The following is a 23,235-nucleotide window of genomic DNA, read 5'->3' as shown; positions in this document are numbered from 1 at the left end:
GCGGTGGGATGCCAACCAGACTGTCGCCCGTGGTGCGGCCCGACGCCAGGGAGTGATGATCTGGGCTGCCATTTCCTTTCATAGCAAAATAATGATCGCGCGCACACGGAAGGAGTTTCTACTGCCTGTCCTCACGCCCGCCGAGCCCTATCTTGGCCAGAAATGTCGCCGGATTTCTCCCCAATTGGACAGAACTTGCCACGATATGCCTCTGGAGGCAGCCAACAACTCTATCAACCAATGCCAAGTCAAATAACTACTTTTATAAGGGACAGAGGTGGACCAACATATTACTAACTTGCTCAATTCGTGAAGGTCTTTCTCTAGAATAAATCATCCAATTTTTCTGAAATCGTAATCATTTCTTTGTCTGTACACATATACAGGATGTTTCAAAAATGACCGGTATATTTGAAACGGCAATAAAAACTAAACTAGCAGCGATAGAAATACACCGTTTGTTGCAATATGCTTGTGACAACAGTACATTTTCAGGCAGACAAACTTTCGAAATTACAGTAGTTACAATTTTCAACAACAGATGGCGCTGCTGTCTGGGAAACTCTATAGTACGATATTTTCCACATATCCACCATGCGTAGCAATAATATGGCGTAGTCTCTGAATGAAATTACCCGAAACCTTTGACAACGTGTCTGGCGGAATGGCTTCACATGCAGATGAGATGTACTGCTTCAGCTGTTCAATTGTTTCTGGATTCTGGCGGTACACCTGGTCTTTCAAGTGTCCCCACAGAAAGAAGTCACAGGGGTTCATGTCTGGCGAATAGGGAGGCCAATCCACGCCGCCTCCTGTATGTTTCGGATAGCCCAAAGCAATCACACGATCATCGAAATATTCATTCAGGAAATTAAAGACGTCGGCCGTGCGATGTGGCCGGGCACCATCTTGCATAAACCACGAGGTGTTCGCAATGTCGTCTAAGGCAGTTTGTACCGCCACAAATTCACGAACAATGTCCAGATAGCGTGATGCAGTAATCGTTTCGGATCTGAAAAATGGGCCAATGATTCCTTTGGAAGAAATGGCGGCCCAGACCAGTACTTTTTGAGGATGCAGGGACGATGGGACTGCAACATGGGGCTTTTCGGTTCCCCATATGCGCCAGTTCTTTTTATTGACGAAGCCGTCCAGGTAAAAATAAGCTTCGTCAGTAAACCAAATGCTGCCCACATGCATATCGCCGTCATCAATCCTGTGCACTATATCGTTAGCGAATGTCTCTCGTGCAGCAATGGTAGCGGCGCTGAGGGGTTGCCGCGTTTGAATTTTGTATGGATAGAGGTGTAAACTCTGGCGCATGAGACGATACGTGGACGTTGGCGTCATTTGGACCGCAGCTGCAACACGGCGAACGGAAACCCGAGGCCTCTGTTGGATCACCTGCTGCACTGGCTGCGCGTTGCCCTCTGTGGCTGCCGTACGCGATCGCCCTACCTTTCCAGCACGTTCATCCGTCACGTTCCCAGTCCGTTGAAATTTGTCAAACAGATCCTTTATTGTATCGCTTTTCGGTCCTTTGGTTACATTAAACCTCCGTTGAAAACTTCGTCTTGTTGCAACAACACTGTGTTCTAGGCGGTGGAATTCCAACACCAGAAAAATCCTCTGTTCTAAGGAATAAACCATGCTGTCTACAGCACACTTGCACGTTGTGAACAGCACACGCTTACAGCAGAAAGACGACGTACAGAATGGCGCACCCACAGACTGCGTTGTCTTCTATATCTTTCACATCACTTGCAGCGCCATCTGTTGTTGAAAATTGTAACTACTGTAATTTCGAAAGTTTGTCCGCCTGAAAATGTACTGTTGTCCCAAGCATATTGCAACAAACGGTGTATTTCTATCGCTGCTCGTTTAGTTTTTATTGCCGTTTCAAATATACCGGTCATTTTTGAAACACCCTGTATCACGTCTACCGATTTCCGTCCCATTCGGATAACTGCTCACTCAAGCGTCTTTCTTTTGTATCTTAGAGTGTATATACAGACAACGGTTGTTAAGTGCAGATATTTTTATATGCGGTACCTTAGTATGTACAAACATCAGTGTGTTGGTTGTTTTATCTCTGCGTCGAACAGTCTTCCCACAAAGACGTCACAAACTTTACTGTCTCATTTTCGTGCACGGTCGTAGCTGCACTGCTAAGTGGACTACGCCTGTCAGTATAGACTTACAGTTTTGTGTCGATGCGTTAAATTTCAGCACCCGACCTGTTGCTCAGTAGGAGATAAGCATGCTCTTCTCACGTGTACTTGGAGGTACTAACCGACCTAAAAACACATTACTCCTAACAGCTGCAATTATTAGTCAGCAAATTAGTAAATGCTCTTACTTTGTTCATTAAACGACTGTGGGGAACTGTATCGAACGCCTTGCGGAAGTCAAGAAACACAGGTAGATGCTGTGTTTCTTGACTTCCGCAAGGCGTTCGATACAGTTCCCCACAGTCGTTTAATGAACAAAGTAAGAGCATATGGACTATCAGACCAATTGTGTGATTGGATTGAAGAGTTCCTAGATAACAGAACGCAGCATGTCATTCTCAATGGAGAGAAGTCTTCCGAAGTAAGAGTGATTTCAGGTGTGCCGCAGGGTAGTGTCATACGACCGTTGCTATTCACAATATACATAAATGACCTTGTGGATGACATCGGAAGTTCACTGAGGCTTTTTGCAGATGATGCTGTGGTGTATCGAGAGGTTGTAACAATGGAAAATTGTACTGAAGTGCAGGAGGATCTGCAGCGAATCGACGCATGGTGCGGGGAATGGCAATTGAATCTCAATGTAGACAAGTGTAATGTGCTGCGAATACATAGAAAGATAGATCCCTTATCATTTAGCTACAAAATAGCAGGTCAGCAACTGGAAGCAGTCAATTCCATAAATTATCCGGGAGTACTCATTAGGAGTGATTTAAAATGGAATGATCATATAAAGGTGATCGTCGGTAAAGAAGATGCCAGACTGAGATTCATTGGAAGAATCCTAAGGAAATGCAATCCGAAAACAAAGGAAGTAGGTTACAGTATGCTTGTTCGCCCACTGCTTGAATACTGCTCAGCAGTGTGGGATCCGTACCAGATAGGGTTGATAGAAGAGATAGAGAAGATCCAACGGAGAGCAGCGCGCTTCGTTACAGGATCATTTAGTAATTGCGAAAGCGTTACGGAGATGATAGATAAACTCCAGTGGAAGACTCTGCGGGAGAGACGCTCAGTAGCTCGGTACGGGCTTTTGTTAAAGTTTCGAGAACATACCTTCACCGAAGAGTCAAGCAGTATATTGCTCCCTCCTACGTATATCTCGCGAAGAGACCATGAGGATAAAATCAGAGAGATTAGAGCCCACACAGAAGCATACCGACAATCCTTCTTTCCACGAACGATACGAGACTGGAATAGAAGGGAGAACCGATAGAGGTACTCAGGGTACCCTCCGGCACACACCGTCAGGTGGCTTGCGGAGTATGGATGTAGATGTAGATGTAGATAACGTTGTTCAGAATGCCGTGCTAGAAATATCTGCCTACACTTAAATTTTACGGTAGCGAGCAGTGGTGACCTACTTTTCTCCAGCAGTGCTATTTCCGCAAGGCATACACGAGGATTTTTGTTAAGATTGGGAGGTAGCAGAGAACGAATCGCGCCAGGACTGCTAGTACAAGAAAAAGGGACATGGGCAGTTATAGGTATAACAAACGGTTCTAGCCAAACTAGAAAAGGCAAGTAAGAAATTAATTTAATACATTTGTTTATACACTGAAGAGGCAAAGGTACACGTGCCTAATATCGCGCAGGTCCCCTGAGAACACGCAGAAGTGCCGCAACACGGCATGTCTGAAGTAGTGCTGGAGGGAACTGACACCAAGAATCCTGCAGGGCTGTCCATAAATCCGTAAAAGTACGAAGGGGTGGAGAGCTCTTCCGAACAGCACGATGCAGGGCATCCCAGATATGCTCAATAATGTTCATGCCTGGGGAATGTGGTGGCCAGTGAAGGTGTAATTCAGAAGAGCGTTCTTAGAGTCACTCAGTAGCAATTCTGGATGTCTGGGGTGTCGCATGGTCCTGCTGTAATTGCCCAAGGCCATCGGAATGCACAATGGACACGAATGGATGTAAGTGAACAGACAGGATGTTTACACACGTGTCACCTGTCAGAGTCGCATCTCGACGTGACATGGGTATCATATCAGTCCAACTGCACACGCCCCACACAACTGCAGAGCCACTACCAGCTTCAACACTCCCCTGCTGACATGCAGGGTGCAGAGATTCGTGATGTTGTCTCCATACCCGCACACGTCCATCCGCTACATACAACTTGGAACGAGACTCGTCCGACCAGGCAACATGTTTCCAGTCATCAACAGTCCAATGTCGGAGTTGATAGGCTCAGGCGAGGCGTGAAGCGTTGTGTCGTACAGTCATCAATGGTACACGAGTGAGCTTTCAGCTCTGAAAGCCCATCTCGATGATGTTTCATTGAATGGTTCGCACGCTGAAACTTGTTGATGGGCTAGCATTGAAATCTGCAGCAATTTGCGAAAGGGTTGAACCTCTGTCAAGCTAAACGATTCTCTGCGGTTGATGTTGGTCCCGTTCTTGCAGGATCTTTTTACAACCGCAACGATGTCGGAAATCTGATGTTTTACCGGATTTCTGATATTCACGGAACATTCGTGAAATGGTCGTAAGGGAAAATCCCCACTTCATCGCTCCTCGGAGACGTTGTGTCGCATCGCTCCTGAGCCGACTATAACACCACGTTCAAACTTACTTAAATTTTAATAACCTGCCATTTTAGCAGCAGTAACCGATCTCACAACTGCGCCGACACTTGTCTTATATAGGCGTTGCCGACCGCAGCGCGGTATTCTGCCGGTTTACATATCTCTGTATTTGAATATGCATGCCCACATGAGTTTCTTTGACGCTTCAGTCTATTAGCGATGTGTAAAATAGAATGATTTTTCTGTTACCGTCCGTTGCAGATATTACTTAATCTGTTATTTCCATACTCACTATAGGTTTTCATATCTACAATTGTTTCATCACCATAGTGGATGACTTATTTGTCCTCTACTTCGAAGAAGGTTGTTTCGCATGAGGTATTCCATCTGCACAAGCAGATGTTTGACTGTGAAGAAAATCCTTACCCCAAAAAAATTTTATCTGTCAATGAGAAAAACTTATAAAATAAAAGAAGGGGAAAGGTCGCTAGGTCGGTAAGAGCACTGCATGCGAAAGAAACAGCGCACTCTGTAATAACACTGTAAGTTTGCGTGTTGGCCAGGAGGAGGAGAGGTGGCTTCAGCAGCCCCACGTCACCCTACGCCGGCTTATGTGTGTTGCAGACGGAGCAGTTCACCGTGCTGTGGATCCTGTTCGCCAGCATCGTGCTGGGCAACGCGGCCGTGCTCGTCGCGCTGCTCGTCAACAAGGCGCGCAAGTCGCGCATGAACTTCTTCATCATGCACCTCGCGCTCGCCGGTGAGTCTACTGCCACTGCCAATATACAGATAAAGCGCTTCAGTGCTATAAAATCTTTGCGATGATTGGGAATGCATCTTCTGTCTTTCCATCTTTTGGCGAAGTGCCGAAGTCTCTTCTTTATTTTTGTTATATCTCCTTCGTCCCATACGTGCAGGGACATGGCTGTAGCGGTACCGTCAAGCCACTGTGCAGCCAAAGCGTTCGTACAAGGAGCGTTCAGCAAGTAATGCAACAATTTTTTCCTCGGCCAATTTAGGTTGAAAAAATGCGAAATTTATTGTGCGACATAGTAGAATATTCCCACCTCAGTCTCTATAGCTTCATGAAGTACACATAGGTGGCGCTATATACAGCCTTCAAACTGGCGTCTGGACGGACGTGCGTTCCAAGCAGAGAGCTGTCATAGAGTTCCTTTTGGTGAAAACCAGGGCATGGCAGATATTGATAGGCGCTTGCAGAATGTCTTCTGAGACCTAGCAGTGACGAAAAGCGCAGTGAGTCGTTGGGCGAGGCATCTATCACTATCACGTACCTGTCCAGGCTCCCCCGTGCCGGCCGGCCGCACACAGCTGCGACTCCTGCAGTGCTGCAACGTGCGGACACTCTCATTCAATAAATGTGACTCCATCTTGGTCCGAGGGGCGTTGGACAGCGTCTCGTCGATGACATTTTATAATACTGTTCCAACAGCCCTCATTTTGATTTTATTTTATTAGGCAACCAGTTTCATCGTTACAATCACGTGATCTTCAAGCCGGTCGCATAGATGACACCCAGTACCTCTCTTCCTTGTATAAGACAGGGCACCAATATTCGTATTTGGTTCTGTAGGTATCCGAACTTCAAGAGCATGTGTTCATTTGACAGCAACATGCTCATGCTCGTGAAACACGGATATCTACGGAACCAGATACGAATATTGGGGACTTGTCTTGCAAGGTGCAATGTTTGTGGTTTACTTACTCTAGGATTGAAGACAACTGTGTTAGTTGAAATATTAGCACAAAAATACACACTTTTACACAGTTTTCTATGTGACAACAAAAAACAGTTATGAGGATAACGCACCTCGTCAACACAAAAAATGAAATAATCCTAAACAGAACAATATTAGATATTAACACTCAGAAGGTTAAATTTTCCTAAACACAACAACATTAAAGTTTAACTACAAGTTTCTTTACAAAATTGTTTCTACCCTTATGTTATGATGTTGGTCAGTACTATGAAAATCGCCCGATTCCGGTTCAAAGTTCGGAACTATTTTTAGGATGACAATCAAGTCTACTGTGTATGGTTAGTTATGTGACAAATTGAGCAAAAGATTACCCAAGGTCGCTCGAATTTACAGTGGACGCAAGCTGTTGAACCAACAAGTTTACACCTCTGCACGCGGTATTTACCTTAAGCTGCAATGAGCTGTCATCTGCTAGGCCGCTCTCTTCCACATAAATTCCTATAAACCTAATTACACCTTTGCTGAATTTTCCATCAGAAACTTTCCCTATGTTTCTCGTTATGCAAGAAAACATGTACTCATCTCTAGTCTTAGAATGTGGCGATATACACGCGCATGGTTGGAGCAGCGTGCATATTATAATTCCCTCTCAGTTCTCACAAGAACAATTAACTAATTTTCTAGTTCATTTATCCACAGTTGGAGCTAAACGATGCTACATCTGATTTCTAGCTGGATATCAGCCGCTGTGAACGCAGTGTTCACAGAAATTACTCCTCTGCGTCGTGCACAGCGTTATGCGCTCCGGCTGCACTTGATGCCAGTTCATAGAAGGTGTTTTTTTTTTTTTTTTTTTTTTTTTTGTCTGCTGACTGATTTGATGCGGCCCGCCACAAATTCCTTTCCTGTGCTAACCTCTTCATCTCAGAGTAGCACTTGCAACCTACGTCGTCAATTATTTGCTTGACGTATTCCAATCTGTCTTCCTCTACAGTTTTTGCCCTCTACAGCTCCCTCTAGTACCATGGAAGTCATTCCCTCATGTCTTAGCAAATGTCCTATCATCCTGTCCCTTCTCCTTATCAGTGCTTTTCACATATTCCTTTCCTCTCCGATTCTGCGTAGAACCTCCTCATTCCTTACCTTATCAGTCCACCTAATTTTCAACATTTGTCTATAGCACCACATCTCAAATGCTTCGATTCTCTTCTGTTCCGGTTTTCCCATAGTCCATGTTTCACTACCATACAATGCTGTACTCCAGACGTACATCCTCAGAAATTTCTTTCTCAAATTAAGGCCGGTATTTGATATTAGTAGACTTCTCTTGGCCAGAAATGCCTTTTTTGCCATAGCGAGTCTGCTTTTGATGTCCTCCTTGCTACGTCCGTCATTGGTTGTTTTACTGCCTAGGTAGCAGAATTCCTTAACTTCATTGACTTCGTGACCATCAATCCTGATGTTAAGTTTCTCCCTGTTCTCATTTCTACTACTTCTCATTACCTTCGTCTTTCTCCGATTCACTGTCAAACCATACTGTGTACTCATTAGACTGTTCATTCCGTTCAGCAGATCATTTAATTCCTCTTCACTTTCACTCAGGATAGCAATGTCATCAGCGAATCGTATCATTGATATCCTTTCACCTTGTATTTTAATTCCACTCCTGAACCTTTCTTTTATTTCCATCATTGCTTCCTCGATGTACAGATTGAAGAGTAGGGGCGAAAGGTTACAGCCTTGTCTTACACCCTTCTTAATACGAGCACTTCGTTCTTGATCGTCCACTCTTATTATTCCCTCTTGGTTGTTGTACACATTGTATATGACCCGTCTCTCCCTATAGCTTACCCCTACTTTTTTCAGAATCTCGAACAGCTTGCACCATTTTATATTGTCGAACGCTTTTTCCATGTCAACAAATCCTACGAAAGTGTCTTGATTTTTCTTTAGCCTTGCTTCCATTATTAGCCGTAACGTCAGAATTGCCTCTCTCGTCCCTTTACTTTTCCTAAAGCCAAACTGATCGTCACCTAGTGCATTCTCAATTATCTTTTCCATTCTTCTGTATATTATTCTTGTAAGCAGCTTCGATGCATGAGCTGATAAGCTGATTGTGTGATAATTCTCGCACTTGTCAGCTCTTGCCGTCTTCGGAATTGTGTGGATGATGCTTTTCCGAAAGTCAGATGGTATGTCGCCAGACTCATATATTCTACACACCAACGTGAATAGTCGTTTTGTTGCCACTTCCCCCAATGATTTTAGAAATTCTGATGGAATGTTATCTATCCCTTCTGCCTTATTTGACCGTAAGCCCTCCAAAGCTCTTTTAAATTCCGATTCTAATACTGGATCCCCTATCTCTTCTAAATCTACTCCTTTTTCTTCTTCTATCACATCAGACAAATTTTCACCCTCATAGAGGCTTTCAATGTATTCTTTCCACCTATCTGCTCTCTCCTCTGCATTTAACAGTGGAATTCCCGTTGCACTCTTAATGTTACCACCGTTGCTTTTAATGTCACCAAAGGTTGTTTTGACTTTCCTGTATGCTGACTCTGTGCTTCCGACAATCATATCTTTTTCGATGTCTTCACATTTTTCCTGCAGCCATTTCGTCTTAGCTTCCCTGCACTTCCTATTTATTTCATTCTTCAGCGACTTATATTTCTGAATTCCTGATTTTCCCGGAACATGTTTGTACTTCCTCCTTTCATCAATCAACTGAAGTATTTCTTCTGTTACCCATGGTTTCTTCACAGCTACCTTCTTTGTACCTATGTTTTCCTTCCCAACTTCTGTGATGGCCCTTTTTAGAGATATCCATTCCTCTTCAACTGTATTGCCTACTGCGCTATTCCTTATTGCTGTATCTATCGCGTTAGAGAACATCAAATGTATCTCGTCATTCCTTAGTACTTCCGTATCCCACTTCTTTGCGTATTGGTTCTTCCTGACTAATTTCTTGAACTTCAGCCTACTCTTCATCACTACTATATTGTGATCTGAGTCTATATCTGCTCCTGGGTACGCCTTACTCATAGCCAAACTGTCTCCCCACCTGGGTTCTTTCATTCTTCACGTCATGGCTTTTTTTTTTTTTTGACCAATAGGAGCGTTCCTCTTATTTTTTGTAAACTCTGTCTGCTAACATTAAATTGCGTCGAAACTTTGGCTCTTTTCTCCTTCCTAGCTCATTTCCGCCAATCGGACGTTTTGTGCCCGTTCCGGACACCTGAATTCTTACATTGACTCTCTCACGTGTGTAGCACTCGCTGGGCACGTGATGGAAAATCCGTCACTGTTCTTGTTTCGTATGCATTTGGAATTCCGAAGCGCAGTTTTCTAAAAGCTTTCTTTCCTGTCCTCCGTCATATGGGCCATTATCCTCGCTCTCCCCGTCTGAGTCACCTGGTCAGTCGTTGACTTTCTGCCTGGGACACCCCTTTAAGAGCTTTCTGTGGTACCCCCTGTAGCACGGACCTGCCTCTGTGTCATCCCTCTGAATTCCCAACTAAAACACCTCTCGCTTCTTGTTTCACATTCCGCGCAAACATGCATTATAGAAATGGTGTGTTAATTGCCATTAATTGAATGTCATCCCTTTTTTGCATTACATACTGCTAGGCAGAGTTGCTCAATACCGCCAAATTAAGTTAGGTGCCATACTCACCTTCCCGTCGCGATGTATAAAGCTCTCATGTAAGTTGCAAACCTGACCTTCATTTATACTGCCACCTTACAGTCTTACACATGCGCGAATGGTGCTTGGTGTCATTAATGTGACGGGCATGAACATGACGTAACTCGAGCATCGAAACTGGTTGCCTAATAAAACAAAATCAAAATAACAGCTGTTGGTACAGTATTATCACTGTCATTCAAGTTGATCGATGAATCACTACCAAACAGCTCGCTCCTGACCTGGATGTCTCTGTTGTTAGCGCTGACGCACTCGACCAGCAGTTGGGGTACTCAAAGGTGTGAAGGTGTGCGCCCACTGGTTTCTTCCTGGGGTCTCGCACCTGACTTCCATCTGTTTGGCCCAATGAAGGATGCAATCCGCGAGAAGCAGTATATGGATGATGGGAAGTTTATTGATGCAGCAAGACGTTGGCATCAGCGTCGATCACGAGTGGCACCATGCGGGCATACAGGCCCTCCTAGTGACGTAGCATTGCGAGCTAACATCCCAAAGATGTTCGCGCTCACATGCGGTTCCCCTTCGTCGAAATGTCTTGGCTCAAACTCGTCTAGGGGTTGAACCGCACGTGTCGCACTACACGCCCTAAATTAGACACTTGTGACCCTTTGGTTAAATAGTCTGGCTGATGGAAAGTTTGCAAAACACAAAGTCAACATAACATATATTAACAGTAATAATAACATACGGAACTAAATTAACGAGCCATAAATGATGTGGGCTACACAGTTGCAATTTGGTTAGAATAAAGTCTATTCAGAAAGAAAACTAATAACGAAAGTGGTCGTATTTAGAGTTACTGTTACACTCTAGCGCATATCCATTTGACACAGTTCGATCATTCACAATCTCATCGCGAAATATAGGTTGCCTACGCGCAAAGTTAGAGTTCACACCAGGCGCTCGGCTGCTCACTGCTCAGAGACCAAGTCCCGCGATACCACACAACGAGAAGTTTTCTCTTTTCACTTCCCAGTTGCCTAAGACCGACTGTCCACTTTCGCGTCTCAGTCCGAACTGTACCCATTGGTGTCTCCAGCCAAAGTGTCCGCTTTCGCGTCTGCACCAGCACTGTCCCTCTCCCCGTCTCCGACCGCGTTCCCCGCGCGCCGAACATCTCCGCTCAAGTGACTAGTGCAGTTCCCTTTCCTGAGGCCGTCCATCTCATTGGCTGCAGCTTATTCTACATTACTTTACATTTTAACATATTTAAATAATCAAAGCTTGACCACTTTCACGTTCTAAATTAAGTAACAATAATATCCATTACATAATAAACGTAAAATTCTTTAACATAAAACCAATATAATTTCCTTCTTAACTTTGAATGCCACAGCCAGTAGCCTTGCACCAATGTGCTTTCTGATAAATAAATAAAGAACAAAGGTAACTATTATGGCGCCGGCCGCAGTGGCGGAGCGGTTCTAGGCGCTTCAGTCCGGAACCGCGCGACTGCTACGGTCGCAGGTTCGAATTCTGCCTCGGGCATGGATGCGTGTGATGTCCCTAGGTTAGTTAGGTTCCGGTAATTCTTAGTTCTAGGGGACTGATGACCTCAGATGTTGAGTCCCATAGTGCGCAGAGCCATTTGAACCATTGACTATTATGCACTAAGCTTTACAACAAATATTCTATTACCTAATGATTCAATAAGGTGGCATGCTGTCATCGTTCAGTGTGTTTTGTGTGGAGGAAATGATGATCTCATGCTTAACTTAAAATACTGATAATTTAAATTTACTATATCTTTACTATATCTTCTCTTCTATATGAAAATATGCGAAAATTTACAGGCACATCATGGGGTGCTAATCCATGCACTGTGCGCTCAAGCGCGCTTGCTCTATGTTATTCCACTGCTGAATATGCATGTTCGGTATGGTACAAGTCCAGTCATGCCAGGAACGTAGATGTGGCTCTAAATGAGTCTTGCCGGATTATCACGGGTTGCTTAAGACCTACTCCTGTGGACAAACTCCATTGCCTCGCTGGCATAGCTGCTCTTGAAATCAGGCGTCAGGTAGCTGCGAGATATGATAAAAGGAAGCCCACCCACTATACGGTCGTCAGCCAGCACATCCTAGGCTGAAATCAAGAACTTCTTGACAACTGCTGAGGCTCTCATCGAGAAGCCACATACGGTAAGGATCTCCTGATGGCGGCAGAAATGTCGGTATTTGGGAGAATGGATGGCTCCAAAGGAAGAACTTCCCCCTGGACATGCGGAGGAGTGGTCAAATGGAGGTCTCTCAATAGATTACGATCAAACACAACGAGATGCAAGACCAATCGGCGGACTTGGGGTTTCTCTTTGTCTCAGTTGTCAGTGTAGCGCTGAGCAGACTAACAGCCATTTCCTTCGCTGTTTCTCATCACCAACCACCTGCACCATGAGAGAGATACCAAATGCACTTTAAATGTCCAATTTTTGGTCTTCTTTTCTGTAAAATTATTTCAACGGTATATATATATATATATATATATATATATATATATATATATATATATATATATATATATATATATATACTTTTGACATGATAAATACACTCCTGGAAATGGAAAAAAGAACACATTGACACCGGTGTGTCAGACCCACCATACTTGCTCCGGACACTGCGAGAGGGCTGTACAAGCAATGATCACACGCACGGCACAGCGGACACACCAGGACCCGCGGTGTTGGCCGTCGAATGGCGCTAGCTGCGCAGCATTTGTGCACCGCCGCCGTCAGTGTCAGCCAGTTTGCCGTGGCATACGGAGCTCCATCGCAGTCTTTAACACTGGTAGCATGCCGCGACAGCGTGGACGTGAACCGTATGTGCAGTTGACGGACTTTGAGCGAGGGCGTATAGTGGGCATGCGGGAGGCCGGGTGGACGTACCGCCGAATTGCTCAACACGTGGGGCGTGAGGTCTCCACAGTACATCGATGTTGTCGCCAGTGGTCGGCGGAAGGTGCACGTGCCCGTCGACCTGGGACCGGACCGCAGCGGCGCACGGATGCACGCCAAGACCGTAGGATCCTACGCAGTGCCGTAGGGGACCGCACCGCCACTTCCCAGCAAATTAGGGACACTGTTGCTCCTGGGGTATCGGCGAGGACCGTTAGGCCGTCTTCCGCTCACGCCCCAACATCTTGCAGCCCGCCTCCAGTGGTGTCGCGACAGGCGTGAATGGAGGGACGAATGGAGACGTGTCGTCTTCAGCGATGAGAGTCGCTTCTGCCTTGGTGCCAAGGATGGTCGTATGCGTGTTTGGCGCCGTGCAGATGAGCGCCACAATCAGGACTGCATACGACCGAGGCACACAGGGCCAACACCCGGCATCATGGTGTGGGGAGCGATCTCCTACACTGGCCGTACACCACTGGTGATCGTCGAGGGGACACTGAATAGTGCACGGTACATCCAAACCGTCATCGAACCCATCGTTCTACCATTCCTAGACCTGCAAGGGAACTTGCTGTTCCAACAGGACAATGCACGTCCGCATGTATCCCGTGCCACCCAACGTGCTCTAGAAGGTGTAAGTCAACTACCCTGGCCAGCAAGATCTCCGGATCTGTCCCCCATTGAGCATGTTTGGGACTGGATGAAGCGTCATCTCACGCGGTCTGCACGTCCAGCACGAACGCTGGTCCAACTGAGGCGCCAGGTGGAAATGGCATGGCAAGCCGTTCCACAGGACTACATCCAGCATCTCTACGATCGTCTCCATGGGAGAATAGCAGCCTGCATTGCTGCGAAAGGTGGATATACACTGTACTAGTGCCGACATTGTGCATGCTCTGTTGCCTGTGTCTATGTGCCTGTGGTTCTGTCAGTGTGATCATGTGATGTATCTGACCCCAGGAATGTGTCAATAAAGTTTCCCCTTCCTGGGACAATGAATTCACGGTGTTCTTATTTCAATTTCCAGGAGTGTAAATATGAAATGTCGATCGTTATCGACCAAAGCAGTCAGATTTTAGCATTCAGGTCTTTGTTACAAAACTTGTTAATTTCACTTTAACAGTAAATCATAAACTATTATAGATATGATCAATATTCAAGTTTTATTGGGATCACCATGAAAATTTATGAAGGATGGTAGATGAAAATGACTGTGGCTTAATTCCCTGAATTACTACACAAATAGTTCTCATAAATGTTTCCCTTTGTGGCCGATCTTAGGTCCAGCATATTTAACACTGCTACGTCTCCTTGGCCATAAAAGCCTTCTACTGGGTTTTCCTATAACGTAGTTTCTCGTCTGTCTCACTCGCACCTACAGCGCTTAGGCCTCAATAGACAATAGATGCCTGTGAGTTTCCCCACCTCGTGGTGAATCTGTGCCCTTTCTGGCATCCGATCCTGAACGACAGGGTTCGTTTCACAATTCCTGAAAGCTGACTGTTTCGGCCATATACCAGGTGATCAAAAAGTCAGTATAAATTTGAAAACTTAATAAACCACGGAATAATGTAAATAGAGAGGTAAAAATTGACACACATGCTTGGAATGACATGGGGTTTTATTAGAACCAAAAACAAAAACAAAGTATTGCTAGACGCGTGAAAGATCTCTTGCGCGCGTCGTTTGGTGATGATCGTGTGCTCAGCAGCCACTTTCGTTGTGCTTGGCCTCCCAGGTCCCCCAGACAGTCCGTGCGATTATTGGCTTTGGGGGTTACCTGAAGTCGCAAGTGTATTGTGATCGACCGACATCTCTAGGGATGCTAAAAGACAACATCCGACGCCAATGCCTCACCATAACTCCGGACATGTTTTACAGTGCTGTTCACAACATTATTCCTCGACTACAGCTATTGTTGAGGAATTATGGTGGACATATTGAGCATTTCCTGTAAAGAACACTATCTTTGCATTGTCTTTCTTTGTTATGCTAATTATTGCAATTCTGATCAGATGAAACGCCATCTGACGGACATTTTTGGAACGTTTGTATTTCTTTGGTTCTAATAAAACCCCATGTCATTCAAAGCATGTGTGTCAATTTGTACCTCTCTATCTACATTATTCCGTGATTTATTCAGTTTTCAAATTTATACTGACTTTTTGATCTCCCGGTACTTAAATGAGAGCGCAAAGCTCCTTAACTCACAGCATTGGACGAAAAATCTGAGTTTTGTAGCCAGAAGAGTAAGGAATTATATGTCGTATCGGAATCCTGAATAAAAACAACCTGCTTTCAGAAATAAATGTCTTGCATTACTTACTGGACGCTTCTGGTACATACACGAGGACAGAAACAGTGACTTAAAAGACGAAATATTTACAAATTATTTTAAATTTAATGATGGTTTTTTACATAAAATACGCCCAATTTCCTTCCTTTCTTTTAAATTAAAGCAGAAAAGAGCTAAAAGGGAAAATACGAAGCGACTTCAATGTCACAGAAGTCATTCCACGCTAAGACCATTTCACAACAAAAGTGGCGAATTGTTCGAATGGTTTGCTACAGACACAGTCGTGCTGCGGTACGGAAACGAGTGCATCAAAGTGTAGGAGTGAAACAGCAGGCCAGTTGGATACGCACTCCAAACATGAAATGCACGGGATAACGATTCCTCTAAACGAAACATGTAAATTGCACTCCAGTTCATAGTGGAATTCTGGCGGTGTGTGGACTAAATGTGGTGTCGCATACAGCCCTAGTGAAATGGTGGCAACATCTCGTCCAGGGCCGGACATACGTGGGTGATGCTGATCGGGAGGGAAGGACGGTAACATCGACCACAGACGACAATGTCCCGGCAATCGAGAAACTAACTCGCATGATCGCACAGCGGCTTTCGAATGTCTCCTTGGTCAAGGAGCAGATTTCTATCGTCGAGAAACTGAATGTTCCGACCGTTCTTTACAGACACTTCATCATTATGTTGAAAAATAGTGTCACGTATCTGTCTCATTTTGAATTGTAGCGCAGCATTCAATAAAAGCCACTCGGCCTGCTATAATAATGCCTAACTTACTTTCTAAAAAACTGTTGTACACTACTGGCCATTAAAATTGCTACACCAAGAAGAAATGCAGATGATAAACGGGTATTCATTGGACAAATATATTATACTAGAACTTGCACGTGATTACATTTTCACGCAATTTGGGTGCATTGATCCTGGGAAATCAGTACCCAGAACAACCACCTTTGGCCATAGTAACGACCTTGATACGCCTGGGCATTGAGTCAAACGGAGCTTGGATGGCGTGTACAGGTACAGCTGCCCGTGCAGCTTCAACACGATACCACAGTTCAAGGGTAGTGACTGGCGTATTATGACGAGCCAGTTGCTCGGCCACCATTGACCAGACGTTTTCAGTTGGTGAGAGATCTGGAGAATGTGCTGGCCAGGGCAGCAGTCGAACATTTTCTGTATCCAGAAAGGCCCATACAGGACCTGCAACACGCGGTTCGTGCATTATCCTGTTGAAATGTAGGGTTTAGCAGGGATCGAATGAGGGGTAGAGCCACGGGTCGTAACACATCTGAAATGTAACGTCCACCGTTCAAAGTCGAACAAGAGGTGACCGAGACGTGTAACCGATGGCAACCCATACCATCACGCCGGGTGAGACGCCAGTATGGCGATTACGAATACACTTTTCCAATGTGAGTTCACTGCGATGTCGCCAACCACAGATGCGACCATCATGATGCTGTAAACAGAACTTGGATTCATCCGAAAAAATGACGTTTTTCCATTCGTGCAGCCAGGTTCGTCGTTTACACCATCGCAGGCGCTCCTGTCTGTGATGCAGCGTCAAGGCAACTGCAGCCATGGTCTCCGAGCTGATAGTCCATGCTGCTGCAAACGTCGTCGAACTGTTCGTGCAGATGGTTGTTGTCTTGCAAACGTCCCCATCTGTTGAGTCAGGGATCGAGACATGGCTGCACGATCCGTTACAGCCATGCAGATAAGATGCTTCTCATCTCCACTGCTAGTGATACGAGGCCGTTGGGATCCAGCACGGCGTTCCGTATTACCCTCCTGAACCCACCGATTCCATATTCTGCTAACAGTAATTGGATCTCGACCAACGCGAGCAGCAATGTCGCGATACGATAAACGGCAATCGCGATAGGCTACAATCCGACCTTTATCAAAGTCGGAAACGTGATGGTACCCATTTCTCCTCCTTACACGAGGCATCACAACAACGTTTCACCAGGCAACGCCGGTTAACTGCTGTTTGTGTATGAGAAATCGGTTGGGAACTTTCCTCATGTCAGCACGTTGTAGGTGTCACCACCGGCGCCAACCTTGTGTGAATGCTCTGAAAAGGTAATCATTTGCATATCACAGCATCTTCTTCCTGTCGCTTAAATTTCGCGTATGTAGCACGTCATCTTCGTGGTGTAGCATTTTTATAATGGTCAGTAGTGTGAAAGCGGGAGGGAGGGGGGAGGGGGGAATATAGAGTAATAATATGAAGGGGAAAAGGTATGGGAGGAAAAGGTAAACGGGGAAGCCATTATGACGTGTGATACGGAGGATGAAATTACAGTTGATACAATGGATAAATATCGGGACGTGTTTCGTTGCGTGGGAGAGGCAGACGGTTAAAATTTCGTTGGGAGATGATGTGGAGTATGTAGGTGTAGGGTTAGTGGAATTTGTTAGTACAGGGTCAGCAGCGTAAGAGGATTAGAAATTAGAGAGGAAGAATAAGAATATTGAAATCAGTTTGCAGATTATATAATTTGTACGTAGGTGTTCACAGTGAATGCGGAGAAGGGGAACTTTGAAGGGAACTGGAGTTTCGCAGTTCATCTCGTCGGCGGCACCGTACATTTAAATCCCCGCGATGGGTCCTCAGTCACCGGATGTAACAGTCGCCGTCCACCGCTGCCTCTCGAAACGCGGAATGTCTTTCCTGTCTTAAGGTGTCCGATGAAGATTGCCAAGCAGCACTCACAGTAAATCCACATTCCGATTAAAGAGATTTGGTATAACTGGCATTTCAGTTGTCTCCTTAATAATACTTCCAGAAACTACTCGCTGGGCAGTGTGTACTTGTGTGCATGTTGGTGGCTGGGTGGGTGTGTATGTATGAGAGAGAGAGAGAGAGAGAGAGAGAGAGACAGAGACAGAGAGTGAGAGAGAGACTGTGTGTGTTGTTTTAGCTCCCAGACACTCAGCTTCACCAACCGCTCGGACGCAGTTACGAAGTATGACTTCTCACAAGAGTTTATTTCTCCGTTAATTCGATAAGCAGCCGCTCAGACTGCGGTTGACAAATGGCGAAGCCCTTAACGGTGGCCGTTCCAGCCCTTTTGTTCCTTCCCTTCATTGCTGTGATTTATTCTCCATGATGGTCCTGCACTGGCTTTAAAACGGATGTAAATTACTCAGACGAATTAGCCTGCCAGTTCCACAAATGATGATAAATGAACATCTGAGAATCTCCTGTTAATCCTATTATTGTCAATTTAGAGGACCCCGCCGCCAGCACCAACATTCGCTGTTCGAGCTGAGAATCCTCGGCCATCAGACTCATTTTAAGTGGCCCTGCTCATTCTTTTAGTATCGTTCAGGATCAAATGTGTTTGTTTATCGCAGTTTTATTACATTTTTACGTCCTTGAACGGTGTCCATTTCACTATAATTTTTTTAAATATTTTATGTACTAGTTTACAGTAGGGTGAGAGGAATGCCTGACGACGATCCTATAAAGTCGGAATTCGTCATAAAATGAAAGAAAAAAATTGCAATAAAAGACATTTCGTGTTTTACAAGTCTGTGCCGGAAGGTACATCTCGTACCAAAATCATTTTGCCCCCTCGTTATTCCATACCCGAATGGTCTGTGTAAAGAACGATTGTCTACACGCCTCTGACTGCCCTCTGTTTTCGCTAATATCCTTTTTTGAACTTAAAATGCACGAAATTTCAACGCTAAACTTTGAAAGGCCTCGCCTATGAGCGCCGACTCCTAATAGGGTAACATTAAACTCACATCTCAGGGTCACGTTACGTCATTTTGACGTCTCTCCCTATGTCCAAGATGTCAGGAGCTATCGTCTTTCGTCATCGTTGGTAACTTGGGAAATGCAATATTGGATTTCGCAGTTTTTAAATTCAGGTTGTATTTCATGAATCTTGTATAATAACTTGTATCCTGTGAATAAATATTCAAAACAACAACATATCGAAGATCTCTCGAAATGCGTCCGTATTGGTACAATTTCTTGTAATAAAATGACGAATAATGTCATATTTCCGGTTAAAGAATTTTCGTAATTAACTGTTTTCCTGTCATAACTTACATATTATGAAAGTGTGCTATTTCAAGGCAACGGCACATTTAACATGTATCAAAAACAGCAGTTCTAGGTACAATTTGTTACAATTAAACGACATGTAATGACATGTAGGAGTCAAAAGTTTCACGAGTTCATTAAAGTGGAGTTAGGAAGTGTAAAGCAAATGCTTCGTGTCGTACTGGTTCCATCTTTTGTCACCTTGGCGTCCATAAAATATTCTGGGACTTCCTTATTAATTTAATAGAAGTATTGTCTATACTATTCGATGTTATGTACTTACAACAGCACTCTCTCTCTCTCTCTCTCTCTCTCTCTCTCTCTCTCTCTGTCTCTGTCTCCGGAGTAAGTTATCATTGTCAATTTAAAAATTAAGTGTGAAAAATGCAAATGTGAAAAACATTCAGCGCATTGATCATCTGGTAAAAGAAGTTGCCACTTCGAACAAAAAGTTTAGATAAGGTCGATACATTTGCAAAAGAATGACAAGGTAACTTAGACGCCTGTAATAACAAACAAGAATGTCGTCAGTTAAAGTACATCTTTAACCACCATATGACGTTCTTCCTCATATTATTCCAACAAATTGTACCAATACCATCGCGTTTTCGAGAGATCGCTGATGTGCTGATGTGCTGATGTTTTGAAACAGCATTTATTCATTGGCGTAAGTTAAATAAGCTGCCACTTTAATTCGTCTGCTAGAATGGCTACCCACCCATTCTAATTACCGGCCGACTCCTGAAATTAATTTTCTGACTTTCTAAAATGAAACGTGTTGTTGAGACATCTTAATAAACAATGTTGGATATACATGTATACATAATTGGATTCAGTGCTGGATGGCTTCAATTTGATGCTTGTAAATCATCAGTTGATGACCGCATATTAGGAAACACAGTTACTACCACTTTTTCAGTAAATTCCGAAATTACATTTTTAAAACACTTTAATCTCTCCCTTATCGATAGCCTAGTCGAGAGGAACGCAAAATTAACATTCATAAATGTCGTAATTTCGAGCTAAATGTATCACGCAGTAAAGAAAAAGTGTAGCCTCCCGGTTTCTCGAATTGAGGAGAATGTTAGTATTTTCAACGTCATTTCGCCTCGCGTGTTGCGAACCGAACGATTTGAAAGTCGATAGACAGCTCTTCCCAACAAAGCAGGTGACGTCAAGAATATTTGTTGTGAATTTAGTTCAAAAATGGCTCTGAGCACTATGGGACTTAACATCTATGCTCATCAGTCCCCTAGAACTTAGAACTACTTAAACCTAACTAACCTAAGGACATCACACAACACCCAGTCATCACGAGGCAGAGAAATGTGAATTTAGTGTTACCCCTCCTTTTACATGCGTGCAAGTGCGGCGTGCGCCTGTCTTCTGTTACCCTCCACAGTACAGTGTTCTGACCTAGTTGAATGCGACAGTCATCTCTGTGTAGCCGCGCATGGAATCTCTCGCGGAACTCAGTCTCTTGATTTCTGAGAGCCAGTCAGAGGTTACGCTATCAAATTTCAGTTTAGGGAGAACGTAGTAAAGCCAGTAGACACACTTGGCCGCTAGATTCTGTTGAGTGTGGACGCTGATCTGCCCTTTCATAATGACTGGCGGAGACAGCTTGATGTTCGTGTCTTAAACTGCGTTCTCAAGCTTGCTGCACTCACAGTTCCGACTGGACGTGATCTTCTTTTTTAATTATGTTTCTTGGGAGCTGATTTCTCACGTCACATGCCTGTTTAAATTGGATTGAACACAATATTCCTTTGTGTTAGGTGAGGAAACACGAGCCCATGTGGATACATATATCCAGTTGTGCTTCTCATAACCATGAGCCCTCGAGCAAATCAGTCCCTCTCTCTCTCAGTTAAAAGTAGGAAGAACGACTTAATTTCATTATTTTTTGGTCTTGTTACACGCAGACGCTATTGATAAATTCTGACGCAGTACTGAGACAAATTTTAATCACATACATCAGGTTGTCTATCTTGTAAAGAATTTTTTTGGGAACGCCAGAAACTGTTTCTAGCGCGATTTGAATTCCCCTCTTCATCGGATTAAAACGTTTCCTTTGCCTGAACATTCCAACTACATGGATATTAAATATGCACCAGTACTCGGTTTCCTCATGACACCTCGTACTTTTTAACCGTTTTGCTTCACTGGAAAATGCATTTCCTTTGCTTCACCATCATTCATCTCCTACCTTTCGTAGGATTTACAGCTATCAGGTAAGCCAATGTACATAGTTCTGAGCAATGACATCTTTTGATCAATACCGTAAACATAAATTTTGCCATAGTTTGTTAGGATTTGAAAGATCTCGTTCTGAGTTATTTGTTTTCATAGCACGGATTTTGTCCACAACATGAAGCTCGTTAATTAGTCATGCATTAATGCAACAGCAGTTCTGGTCAGAACTTATCAATACGTTTCTTTCAGGAACTTTTACGTGAAATTTCCCTTGCACTTAGAGAGCACTATCGTTGCAGTTAGAATTTCCGCTCAGATTGCGTTATCATGGCGACATGTCTGAATATTAGCTGCAAATTAGAGTAAGACTCGTCTCAAAATATTAATTGAACGTTTTGTAATATTTTTCAAGTCTACGGCAAGTTTCCAACCTCCCTGTGTTTTTTAACGCCTCTCTGGTAACCTCTGCCACCAGAAATTTTAATTTTAAATTAACAACAGCGCCAGTTGCAATGTTTACCTAGATTTACTTGGTTTTCAGTTGGGATAACCCAACCATCTTCAGAATAAAAGAAACTACGATTTGTCCATAATGGACAACGTCAAAAACTACGAAAGTTCCTTTTATTCTGAAGAAGATTGGGTTATCCCAACTGAAACATAGGTAAATCTAGGTAAACATTTCAACTGAAGTTATTGTTAATTTAAAATTAATATTTATACAGTTGCTGACAGGGCCGCGAATTGTTGAATATATTAAAAATTCTGCCACTAGAGTTTATCGAGCGTTCCCTTATGCTCTCGCGCTTTGTTGAATCTTCTATTTGTCCAACTTGATAATGTTCCCAGACTGATGAGCAATACTCAGGATCTGAGGCATGAGCGTTTTGTAATCCACTGCTTTTGTGGATGGATTAGAGTTCCTTAATATTCTTCCCATGAACTCTGCCTGGCACATGTTTTCCGTATTACTAGTATTGGGACCCTTCCACTTTACGGGGCTCTGGACTGTTATGCCTAGGTATTTTAAGGTTGTTAATGGTTCGATAAATCGCGAATGGGGCAATCGAACAGTGATGGCGTTTTCGGTCTATTTATGCGCGATGTGTTGAAACGTTCCTTCCGTCCGTTTTTCGGCGTTCGTAGTGTCATGCAAATTTTCACAAGTGGGCGCAGCCAGATATCACGCACTTTTGGCAATGTGTGGAATTCAAGAGGAATTTTGTCATGTATTGCTCGAGATTTAATCTGAATCGTTTATTGGTGGATACAGTTTATCTGCACTGTTCACATGCGAAATCACTATAAGAAAGGATCAAAAGCCTCGCTTTGACCCATGAGACATGGTTAAATCTCTATTTTGAAGTCAGTCATTAAGAAGGTTGTAGCTATGTAACTACTCTCACGAACATTCCGAGAGTCAACTACTGGACCAGAATATGTACATCACGAACAATTTATATACCGCCTCCAGCTGGCTCCTAGCAACTTCCGCCGGTAAATTGCACAACAACAAAACTGGAATAAAAATCAAAGTCAATAAGGAAAAAGTTGCAACAATATACCTCATTCACATTTGCATGGAA

The 23,235-nt window shown here is 44.0% G+C and overlaps 1 protein-coding gene across 1 annotated transcript in view; it reads left to right on the top strand.

Annotated features, from left to right (window-relative positions):
* Nucleotides 1-5,135: 5,135 nt before the first annotated feature.
* LOC126204284 (cardioacceleratory peptide receptor-like) overlaps nt 5,136-23,235 on the top strand; it is a 365,908-nt gene continuing 347,808 nt past the window's right edge. Inside the window, exons 1-2 of the mRNA XM_049938671.1 lie at nt 5,136-5,140; nt 5,326-5,522. Of these exons, the coding sequence (XP_049794628.1) occupies nt 5,136-5,140; nt 5,326-5,522 (202 nt within the window). The remainder of the gene's footprint in view (nt 5,141-5,325; nt 5,523-23,235) is intronic.

This window comes from Schistocerca nitens, chromosome 9, assembly GCF_023898315.1.
Source record: "Schistocerca nitens isolate TAMUIC-IGC-003100 chromosome 9, iqSchNite1.1, whole genome shotgun sequence".
Classification (NCBI taxonomy): domain Eukaryota; kingdom Metazoa; phylum Arthropoda; class Insecta; order Orthoptera; family Acrididae; genus Schistocerca; species Schistocerca nitens.
The sequence above is the reverse complement of the archived record's forward strand: the minus strand, read 5'-3'. Positions and strand labels throughout refer to the sequence as shown.